Source organism: Aotus nancymaae, unplaced genomic scaffold (genome assembly GCF_030222135.1).
Source record: "Aotus nancymaae isolate 86718 unplaced genomic scaffold, 86718_ANA_hifiasm-v0.15.2.pri h1tg000012l, whole genome shotgun sequence".
NCBI classification, from domain to species: Eukaryota; Metazoa; Chordata; class Mammalia; order Primates; family Aotidae; genus Aotus; species Aotus nancymaae.
In genome coordinates this window covers 29880906-29892939 of record NW_026988423.1, presented here as the reverse complement: position 1 = coordinate 29892939, position 12034 = coordinate 29880906, and the positions used below count along the sequence as shown (strand labels likewise).

The window sequence follows — 12034 nt, the reverse complement described above, 5'->3', positions numbered from 1 at the left end:
CCTCCATAGACATTCCCAAAAAACTAGAGTCACTGTGGCCAGCTGGGTGTTTCTGGATTGACTAGAGAGGGAAGCGGGCTGAGGGAGAATAGCTATTGGCCATGATCTCTGTCGAGCCCACCCTTAGGCCTGCATTCTCATCTCTCATGGCTGAACTGGGCCTGAAGCTGGTCGAGGGCTGTGGACACAGTTGAAGTGTCTCCTACCTGTACACAGCTCGCTTGTCAGCCTCCAGCTGGGCCTGGGGGTCGACGGGGGCACTGGGCACAGGTGTGCTGGCAGCAGCTGAGGGGGCGGAGATGTGGACAGCCTGGGCCTTGGAGGGTGGCTGGGCAGTTGCCGTCATCTGCAGAGAGAAGAAAGGGGAGGTGGTGGGTTAGCATGGCCAGGGTGCTGGTCTCCAGGCTGCAGTGTGAGGTCCGCCTTGGCCTGTGCTGTACCCGGAGGAGAGCACGTGGGAAAGAGAACTGTGAGCACACAATGAGCATCCATTTGTATGTGTGCTACAGTTGGAAGAAATCAGGCTTTCTTCAAATGGGCATGTTCTAGAAAACAATTTCGGGCCCTCCCAAACTAGGAGATGCCCAGCACATCTGAAAAGAGACGACTCTTAATGCAAATGTGGTAACCTTTGCCCAGAAGTAGAAAAAAATAATAGGATGAACCCTTTAAATTGTGCTTATGGGTCATTTGGACTGTGATACATTGATTTGATGACTTTGAAAAGTAGAAAAAAAGGAGCTGAATCAGCTCTCATTTGGACACAGGTTTATTTATTCCCTTTAATGCAAGTGACAGGCAACAATTCCAGTGCTTTTGACTGATGACTGAATGGCTCTCCAAATCTGGTTTACTGGCCATTTGAAGATAGGCAGGCTCTAGTGGGTAATGGACAGATTCTTGTTCTTGGCCATAACTAATATTTAGCGCAGGGATTTTCATAATCTGTGACATGTTTTTGAAGGTGTCCCAAGGCCTGCAATTTTGTGCCAATGAGAGCAACTCCTTTTAATATTATCCATTCTGTCTAAGGTTTTGTTTAAAGAAATGGTTCAATGGTTTAAGAATTTTTTTAAAACCCTTTTTATGGAGTTTTGTGCTTTTTTATCTCCTTCAGTCAAATAAATCTCTAAAAGTGTGAATGATGATAAGCCTCAACTGTTCTCTTACATCACCGCATCCATAGCACGAAGGTAGCTCTACCCACACTGTGTTGCTGGGCTGCATGTACTTATCTGTGTTCTCCTCTGAGGACTTGTTCACTCCTTCATCCCCAGCTTCCAACTGGCACAGACTTAGTAAAAAGGTTTGACGCTTAATCAAGGTATTTGCGGGTAAAATGAGTGAGTGAATAAATGAATGAACATGGCCTGAAAGAATCAGATATTTTACAATTGCAAAGCTCATCATATAAATCTAGGTCCCTGCTTTCTGAAAGAAAAAGTATTATACTTCTATGAATGCAAGCATTGGTGGTGCATATATCCCCCAGACATTTGCATGTCTTCATTTAGATCTTTTCTTCATTTAGATCTCCGCTCAGATGCCACCTCTTTGGAGTACATACAGCCCCTCTGCCTTTTGCTTTATTTTTCTTCATAGCCATTACCATGACCATATTCTATATTTATGGGCTTATTGATTTTCTCTTCACTCCCAGCTAAAACTTATCTCATGGAGTGATTGCAACAGTTGTATTCCTAGGCCAAGAATAGCCTGGTACTAGTAGGTGCTCAATATATATTCGTTGAATCAATGAATAGATGAATGACGGGTGGTGAATGATATCGTTGTTTATGATACCATCTAGGAATCAAGAAATACCCTTGCCACTGCTGGCTGATCTAGGGGAGCTTTTCCAATCTCAGCGGGTAAGAGGCTAGACATAGCATCATGGTGCCTGGAAGCCAGAAGACAATTTCTTGAATCCTACTGTCTCCCTCTATTAGCCTTTGACCTTGGGCAAATTCTATAACTTTCCTAAGCTCCTATTTTCTCATCAGTAAGCAAATTGATGACTTTTTGGGATTCATGAGTATTAAGGAGGTACTGTAACAAAGAAAGTAGAAGCAAATGCTGTTCCTCTATTTTCAAAATAGAGAAAGATAGTGAATTCTGAAAAAACTACGACCCAGTAATATTCACACTAATCTGGGCCAGATTCATCCCTTCATTCACTAATGCAACTGATCATTTCTTCAGATACTTCTTGAGTCCCTGCCATGTACCAGGCACCATGCTTGGCACTGGGGTCACAAAGATGAGTGCCTGCTATCAGAAAGCTCAGTTCGTGGATCTGACATGATCATTAAGCTAGCAGAGTAGGAAAACATGGTGTAAGTGACCTCAGCAAGGTATTTCCCATGATAGCCTTGCAGAAAACGTGGAGAGAGGCAGCCTGGTGGACAATTGCATGGATTAGCAAACTACACCCAAGGGATGACAATTAAAGGATAGATGTCAGCTTGGGGCAGGTTTCCAGAAGAGTGTCACGTGCTTCCTCCTTATCGTCTTATTCAGCACTTTAATCAGTGATTTAGAGAACATCTAAAGAAATGCTCAAGAAATTTATGAATGCCGTGAAACTGGAATCCAAAAGATCTTTACAGATTTTGGCAAGGGGCTAAATCTGATAAGATTAACCTTCATCTAATAAGTTAAAATTTAACACTTCTAACATTTGGGCCAAGAAAAATCAATATTGAAGTGAAGAGAAGGAGAGACATGGCTTAGTAGCTGTGTTTTAGTTGACAGCTGGCTCAATATATCCAAAGTGTAATGTCTGTCAAAAAAAATCCAACCTAAACTAATGCTAGCTGAGGATGCATTAACAGAGGCATCGTTCACAGCGTGCAGAAACTTCTGGTCTTGCACTACTTTGATTAAACAAGCACATGAAAGTACATTCAAAGCAGAGTCAGCCAGGATGGTAAAGGGATTCTGTGCTTCATTGTATGAGGAATATTTGAAGGAACCTGGAATACATAAACAAGGTTTGGGGGGTGGGGGAAACATGAGAGTCCCCTTTGAATATCTGAATGAGGGGATTTTATTCTATCATTTCTGCATGACTTGAAGGGCCAAACTACAAATGACGCATTAGATCTATAACAAGGAGACAACCTAAATAATACCTCTCCAAGCCCCCAATTCTCTAAGGCTGGAGTGGGCTGCCCCCTTTTCCAGGTGAATTTCCTGCCACTACAGAGGCCAAGTAGAGTCAGACTGACCAGCTGGGCCACCATGGAGAAGATGGAGCTTCAGCTGGGTGGCTCAGTTACATGACATCTGAAGTCCCCTCCAACTCTGGCAGGCTCAGACACCATGAGGGTGTTTTAATAATCACCACCCACCACACAGCACTGGTAAGAGGCTCAGATTTGACGATGTGTAGTATGTAAAAGTGCTCTGGAAACTCTAGAGTGCTTCACAGATGGAGGAGAGGTTGTTATTATTAAACACGAGATTTCCGGAATGTACTTCTGCCATAAAGCAAGGCACAGCTACATCTGCACAGCTCATTTGAGGGTGAAATGTAGGGGGAGCGGTGTGCTCTGCTCTGCCCACTAGGAGTGAATTTCCTTGTGTCTTTGAAGGAATCCACGAGTGGCTTCTGTTAGCTGAGCTCCTGAGATGAAGAGGGTTGAAGGAGGTGCTCTTTTTCCTCCCACCTCCCCCTTCCTAGGCAGGACTTCAGGGAAAGGTCGGGCAGAGGGCCCTCATGGTTGAAAGAGGAAAGCTCAGAATAAAATGTAAATCAAAAGCGGACACTTGCCAGTGTCCCAAGAGACCCCAGCTGAGAGGCTGTGACTGGCAGAAGGACGGGAAGAAGACAGCAGAGCTGGTCTGAGGAGGACGATGACTCAAATTTATATAGCTCACAGGGACCAAGTCAGCAAACTGCATTTCCTGCAGGTTTGGAGAATGAGTGTTTATCCCCAAATAGGTTTCTTTTTCTAGCCAGAGAAATCTACTTCCCAAGAACTGGAGCTCAAGGGAGAGGACCGGCAGCTGTCCACAGGGTTTGGGGGCCAGGAGGATGGGGATAACTTGAAGTCAGTTTTTTGGGGGAATGTTATTGGGCAGCACAGCCTGAAGAGTAGGATCAGGGGTAGACCAGGGCAGGGTGCGGCTATTAAGCAGTGGGCTGGAACTGCCTTGTTCTGGCTTGTGAAAGCCAATTGTTAAATTTTCAGAAATTTTGCAAGCTGGTTGACATAACATTGGGAGCTTGAATTGGCCATGGCGGGAGCATTTACACCATGGAAATTGGCAATTCTGCAAATCAGGGCTTACCCCTGCCCTCCCCCCACCCCACTCCCAGAGAGCAAGTTGTTAAATATTTACTAGCACACCTCTAATTTTGGTTTTTCCCCAAGTAGCTTTCTTCCATTCTTTGTGGTCTGGAGTGGGAAGAAACTCTTCTTACCCACTCCAGGAGGCCACCTGGTGCATTCACAGCTGGTCTCAGAACTGGCCACTCCAGATTTGGAGCTTTTCTCCAAGGAGCCCTCAGAGCACTCTGGAGACCCTACCTTGGCAGCCGGCTAGGGACAGGGGCAGGTAGGCCATCAGTGCAGGCATGGAGGACTGTCCCTTTTCAACCAGGGGAAGCTAAGGCACAGAGGAGAGGCAATGTGGAACAACGTCCTGAGAACTGCCTTGGAGACCAGAAAAGCCTCAGAGAATGGAAAGAGCAGAGAAGTCAGCCCTGGGTTTGATACTCCTCTGCCAATTATTAGCTATGTGTTTTGGAACAAGTTTCTTGACCTCTTTGGTTTCCTAATTTGTAAAATGCAGGAGATAATACTCACTCTACAGGTTCAGGCTGTGTGGATTAATCAGGAGAACCAGACAATAGCTACTGATGGGGCATGAGGCAGCATTCCCTGGGGAGGCCCCTGTGAGATGTGATGCTGTGCCAGTACCTACAAATGTGCTAATAAAATATTTCTGGGCTGGGTGCGGTGGCTCACGCTTGTAATCCCAGTGCTTTGGGAGGCTGAAGCGGGCTCTGCACTTCCCATGTCCTCTCTTGGCCTAGGGTTCTTTCTTGGGGCAAAGACCCTGGGGTCATCACCTTCATGCACTTCCCTCCCATAGATGCTATAACCACTGGACGTCTCTCTGCCATCTAACCAGAACCAGTTCTGCCTTAAGCTTGCAGCTAAGGAACCCCTGCCCAGATTCTTGGTTTGAAGGTTCCTTCTTTTCCCATCCTAAAAAGGAGTGGGAAGAGGCGAGGGTTGTCAGATGTATGTGCAGGTGTGCAAAATCTGAGTGGGGCTGAGAGATCCAGCCACACTGGCAGTCTGGCTTCCTACTCATGAAAATGTGTAGGATATGCTCCCTGGTGTGTTTTAAGCGGTGCTGGGAAGCGTCTTACCTGCTCTCACTGACACCCGCAACCCCCATAGATGCTTCTTTTCTGTTAAGCATCATCTTTTTCCACTTGTAGGGGAACAGTGACATGTTTTGTTCTAATAAGCTAATAAAATATTTCTGGGCTGGGTGCAGTGGCTCCCACCTGTAATCTCAGTGCTCTGGGAGGCTGAGGCAGGAGGATTGCTTGAAGCTAGGAGTTCAAGACCAGCCTGGACAACAAAATGAGAATCCATCTTATAAAAAGTAAAATAAATTAGCTAGATGTGGTGGTGTGTGCCTGTAGTCTCAGCTACTCAAAAGGCTGGGGCAGGAGGATTGCTCGAGTCCAGGAAGTCGAGGCTGCAGTGCACTATGGTCGTATCGCTGCACTCCAGCCTGGGAGACAGAGTAATACCCTGTCTCTAAAAAACAAAAAAAGAAAAAGGTTATGTAGGCTTTCATGTTTGACAATAACCCTGTGCAGTAGGTTATCATCATCTCCATTTTGCAGGTGAGAAAACAGAAACCCACAGAGGGCTTTCTGACTAATCACACTATGTGAATTGGAGCATTTAATTACTCTACTTTGAAGAAGAGAATGGGAAGATTTTTCCCCTCTGTGAAAAAAGAGGCAGGAGGTGTAGTGGGGCTCAAATTAGGATGAAACTTCACCCCACCCACCCCCCCCAGCATGTGTTCTAAGTCTCTATCTAGTCCACCCCATCCTCACTGCTGGTCCCAGTTTGTCCCTCTCCCTCAACAAACCTCTCCCCTACAAGTTCAAATCATTTTCCCAATAGTGATTGTACCAGAAACAGTTCTCCCATGCAGAACCCAAGTAGGAGGGCACAGCTAGTTTATTAAACAGAGGTGGCTCACTGCTGGGTTGACTTCCCTCCAAGGCTACGAGGAGCTTGGAGACCTAGGGCCCAGAGGAAACCTGCCTGCAGGGACTGCAAGCCTTCTGGAGCCTTGAGGCCTGAGTTTCGTTCACCTGCTGCCTCATGCAAGCTTCCCTTAAGACTTCCTCTCTTGCTCATGGGAGGTGGGAGCAGATGGTGTAGAAGGGGGGCTGACACCAAGGTCTTTCCAGCACCCATAGAAGATGGTTGGCACTGGGGAGAGCAGAAGCGTTGGTTTCAGATAGAGCTCATTTTGAATCCCACCCTTACCACTTACAACCTTAAAGATGTAACTTTACCTTCTGGGGCTTCAGGTTCCTCACCTGAAAAATAGGCAGGGTGCTTCCTACCTCCCATCGCCGTGGTGGGGATGGCTATCTCCTCCAGTGGATGATGGCAGAGCATCTGGAACAGGGTCAGGCTCCTCTGCCCCAGGCCTACATTGCCCTCAGCAGGCTGCTGCGACCTGCTTGCTCACTCGCCTCTCTTCCTCACTAGACTGTAGGATCCTTGAGGGCAGGACCAGGGCTTTCCTGTTTACTGTCGTAGCCTCAGTGTCTGGTAGAGAGAGTATCTGAAATATCTGTTGAATCAGGAGTGACTGGTACGGAGTGGGCGAGTCTGGTTGAAGGCTACCATTTAGCTGCAGATTTACCTCCTTGACCTGAATCCTCGGACCATGAAAGAGAAGTCTACAGTTCCTGACCACACAAGTGACTGGGGGTCCAGCCCAGAGCTGGAGACGATGGGACAGAGCACGATGCGCTGGGGATGAGCCTCTGCTTTGTATTTGGCTCTCTCCTGCCTGTGTGATTTGGGCAAGTTACTCAACCTTTCTCAACCAGGGTCCTCATCTATAAAATGGGAATAATTATACTCAAGGTACAGGGTGTTCAGAATTAAATGAGACAATTATATCCAAAGTAGCTGGCACTCAGCAGATATTCAGCATATGGCAGTTGTTGTTAATATAATCCACACAGCCTACAGCCCACACCCTGAGAGCTGGCTGCTGTTGTTTCTTTTGTGTGGGCTGCCCTGGGGGTCTTGCCAGTATGGGTGCTACCCCTACTGAAAGAACCCATTCTGCATAAGCTCCCTGGGAAGCAGGCAATTGTGAGTTCAAGTACAGGAAAAGGGGGCCCCTGGTGTCACAGAAGGTCACATTACATGTTACCAGCTTGGAATTGAGGCTCAAAGGAAATGAGTCACTTCCCCAAGGCAATGACTCAGTTCCTCTGGGCCTCAGTTTCCCCATCAGGTAAAAATGGAGCTATTAATATCTCTTCCCAGGGCTACTATGAGACCATATGTGAGGGTGCATTGCAAGCAGCAGATGTCGGCAAACCACGGTTTCTAAGCAATTCTAATGCTTCCTTTTTCTAGATTTCTTCTTTGAATCAATCCAAATCCCATCCTCTGCTCAGATCCTGCCCAAGTGACCCCACACCTCCCATGCCTCCCCCCACCCCTCTTCCACATAGTCTTGCTTGTTGTGACTATTACACCCACACACCCCAGCCCCCACAGAGTCTATTTCTGAAAACACTGAACACCCAAACCTGCACCTTCTCAGCACAGACACTCCTTCTAAGAAGGACATCCCCTCTTCTGAGCCCTCCACCTGACAAGGCAGAGTGGGTGCCAGCCAGCTCCAGGAGGGTCCCTTAGGCTGCCAAAACCTTGTGTTCTGGCCCCCTGGGGCTGCCCAGGCCTGGCCCTCTAGGGGCTGCTGGCACTCCCTCCAGCTCGGAGCCAGCCGGGTATGGGATCAGTTTCCTGGCAACCAGGAGAGAAGCCAAAGACCTGGGAAGAGGTCAGGGCTTGAGGCCACTTGGTAAACATCAGGTTTGGCCTGAACAGGTAGGAGGCAGCAGGGGGCATGAACCACGTTGGGGGACACAGCCCCCAGGGTGCTCCAGACCTGGGTCTGCTCAGGCGAGTTGGAGTTCAGGGATATATCCAGTTTAAAGACATGGGTGACCCAAGCAAGCAGAGAGGTCACTGTGCACAAAGAGAAGAAAGGCCCAGCAGAAAAGGAAAAAGAGAAGAGTCTTCTTTGATGAGTCAAAGCAAGGGAAGGTGGGTCCCCGCATGGTCCCTGGGGTGTTGCCCCCAGGGGCAGAGGGACTCTTTTGTTACAGTCACAGAGAAAGCTTAGGGGAACTTTGAAAGATGCTGAAAACTGCTCACGGACAGCCTTGCCACCTGCACAGCCCTCTTCCCCTTACCCTATAGCCTCAGACCTACCCACGGTTGCTTGAATGCACCCGATCATGGCCATCTTCCTGCCTTTGCTCCCACAGCTGCCTCAGCAGGGACTGTCCTCATGTCTGCTGCAGCCTCCCTCCCATTCAGCTGCAGCTTCAACTCTCCCAAGAAGCCTTTCCTGCTTCTCTGCCCTCCTCGGAACTAGGTAGGCTGGACTCCTGCCTCATCTGAACACCTGCACCTCAACACCTGCAACAGCAGGCCCCTTGCCTGTCTCTTGAGTGGGCTGGTCTCCCAGCTCCATGCCTGCCTGCAGTGCACTCCCACGTGTTAAATGACTGAAGGAGGTAATGATTGAGTGATGTGTTCAAGGTCTCAGGGGTCCCAAAGTGGGAGAAGCCAAAGAAGGCTCCTCAAAATATTCCCCAACCCAGTTAGCCCAGGGAGCGGAAGGGCCAGCAGCAGAGCTGGGCAGCCCAACGTAGCTCAAAGAGGCTCTCGGAACAGCGGGCACTGGCCACCTCCATTCTGATCCTGGGCCAAGTGGATAGAACAGACCACAGAAGAGTTACTAAGTGGGGTACAATGGAGTTTCAGTTAGTTAATTAATTTTAAAAGGGTTTATAAGTGGTGGTTTACAAAATGTGACTCATGGAACATTCGCTGGCCCTAACTGAATTTCCTGGGCTGTCAATGACAGGAGGTTAAGAGAGAAAAACTGTTTCACTTCCCAGCTTTGTGCAGTTTCCTGAGAACTGATGCCCCCTGCCCATCCCATCGCTTCCCTCTGGAAGATCTTTCCCTTTTCCAATAGTCCCAAACCAGTGATTTCCAATAGGTCCTTCTGGGGCATGCCAGAATCCCAGTGTGTGCACAGCAGTGTGTGTGTGTGTGTGTGTGTGTGTGTGTGTGTGTTCATAGCTGGAAAAACCTATTTGACATGCCTACTGTGTTCCTAATAAAAAGCAATTAACGTTCAATCCCACCTGTGCTGCCGGAGATGTGCGGGTGAGTAAGTGAAGAATCAAGTTGGGGTGGAGGTGAAAAGGGGCCGAGGAACACCACTGTGCTTTTTGTACTCACACTCTCAACAGCCTCGTAAGGCGGGGGGGCAGTTATTCTCATTTTACAGACACAGAAAATAAGACTCCAAATGGACTGTAAGCTCCAAGAGGGCAGGAACTCTGCTGATGTTGCACCCCAGTACGCAGCACAATGTCCGCACGGTCCACGGGAAGCACTCAATGTTTATCGAATGGATGAGTGAATGAAAGAAACAGCTATGAAATTACTTGCCTAAATTTGTGTAAGTCATCAGCAATGAAGTTGGGACAAGGCCTGATTCCTGAATTTCTACTAGGTTAGTCACCCCACCCTCCTCTTCAGACAACAGACTACAAGGACATCAAGCATCCTGGGGCCCTAACTCACCCACCTGCCTCTTGCCAGGCTGCACAGACACCAAAGCATTCCGAAGATCTACTAAGACCAACAACATGGGAAAGGGAGGCGGAGCGTGTGAGATCCTCCCCAGACCCGCTGCTGACTTGGATCACCTGTCCCCTGATTTATTTTAGGCTTTGTATCCCTGGGCCATTAACCATTTTTGTAGCTGTTTAGGGCATTTGTCCTGCTTGGGGACAAGCGGGTAGACTATAAAATCTCTATTTTTGGTAAATCTCAGAATATAGTAAGTTCATCAAATAAAAAACCTAGACCAGGCTAGTAGAGTGTTTCTTCCCAAGCTTTAAAGTCATGCTGACAGCCCACCATCTCCTACATGGGGCATAAAGGCCCCATGGTTGGACCTGGAAGTTGTTTTTGCCTTTTACACAATCAAGAGTCCAGATCTTGGGTGAGTTGGAGTTCGGGGATATGTCCAGTTTAAAGACATGGGTGGCCCAAGCAGGCAGAGAGAGAGAGGTCACTATGCACAAAGAGAAGAAAGGCCCAGCAGAAAAGAAAAAAGAAAAGGAAGAGTCTGTTTTGGTGAGTCAAAGCAAGGGAAGGTGGGTCCTGTTATGGTCCCTGGAGTGTTGCCCCCAGGGGCAGAGGGAGCTGTCAATCACCATCACAGAAAAGGCTTAGGGGAACTTTCAAAGCTGCTGAATTAACTCTATTGCTGCAAAGCGAATGTGTTTCACAGGCAGCTGAGCAGAGGGCCCTGCAAGGCAGGGGGCTCCAGCCCTTAAAGAGATGAGAGGAATGTAAAGCGAGTGTGAAAACATCTGAACCCGCTTCTGCCTGTCACAGCTGCATGGCCTGGATGGAGGTCATTCACAGCTAGGGGCCCCAGCCACCCTCTTTTGCCTCTGGTTAATGAAACCAGCATGGGGATTCTAATGACTGATCAAAGCCCATCCAGCTTCCCCAGGATGTCTGCCTCCTGGCCCCACCTGGAGTGGGGATGGTGCTAGGACAGGGAGGGAAAGAAGGTGCCCAGAGAGACGGGTCTGGCTTCCTCGGTGCGGCTGGCCCAGCCTTAGTCTTCCTCTTGCAGGGTAGGTAAGACACTGTTGTCTTGGCCCCAGATCTCTGAGTGCCGTGTCCTGGAGTCCCAGACAACATTCTCCCTGCTCTGAGGGATGGTGGAGGATCGGGGTGGGGGGAATGGGAGGGATGCAGCTTTTGCAAAGGGGCCTTAAGCAAACATTTACTTCCTTCTGAAGTGAGCCTCCCAAATCGGACCTTAACTATGAGTTCTAACTGCCTGTCTTGTCTCCCTCTGGTCAAAAATGAGGCTGCATCCTTGGTGAACTGACAAAACTCTTTCAATGCCACTCATCATCAAGTGATGCTATGTAAGCACCTAGCTACCTCCCCATCAATTTGTTCCTAAACTATCCATTGAGTTTAGTTCTACATCAACAGGGGCTGTGCCTAGTGGGTCAGACTAGGATCCGCTAGGATTTCTGCTTTCTAGTCCAATGCTCATGTAGCTGACATGCAGGGGACATGCAGACTGAGGCATACTAAACATCGAATACATACTCAAATAGACCAGATACAATATTTGTCTTGCCAATAAGCCAAGGGCAAAGATATTTGTGGAACAGTAGGTATGTGTCTGTGTTTGATGAAGAGTTGCAGGGGGTGCTGATAGGGAGAGTGTGTTTTGTGTGGGAAGGTGAGGGGAGAAAAGTGGTTGCCTTCGCTAGTGAATCCGGATGGCTCCCTGGAGTGGCTGATGGTGCTAAGGAAGTGAGAACTTTGCTTGGTGGGTGATGTTGCATATGGGTGTTACAGGAAGGTCTCGAGTGACATTTCTGAGAGTACAAGAATGAGAGGTATTTGCCTAGAAGGAGTTACAGGGTGGTTGTGTGTTTCCAAGAAAATTCTGGGAAGGGGGCTGGAATTACGCTTGTTGGGATTCTAAGCAAGGCAGGAGAGGAGAGAAACAGAAGGGTCAGTGGGGATGCTGGGGTCAAACAGAAGAGGAGCAAACAGAAGCGTCAGTGGGAGGAGGGGCCCGTGAAAGACCAGCCGACAGCCAGGCCCACTGTGGCAGAGCTGCAGAACAGAAGTGGGTAATAGTGGAATCAATACAACGCACTGAA

The 12034-nt window shown here is 48.4% G+C and overlaps 1 protein-coding gene across 7 annotated transcripts in view; it reads right to left on the bottom strand.

The window, feature by feature from the left end:
* PKNOX2 (PBX/knotted 1 homeobox 2) overlaps nt 1–12034 on the bottom strand; it is a 266160-nt gene that overhangs the window by 65031 nt on the left and 189095 nt on the right. For all 7 annotated transcript variants that reach the window (XM_064375536.1, XM_064375535.1, XM_021671229.2 and 4 more), the window contains one exon: nt 207–346. In XM_064375536.1, the coding sequence (XP_064231606.1) occupies nt 207–346 (140 nt within the window). The remainder of the gene's footprint in view (nt 1–206; nt 347–12034) is intronic.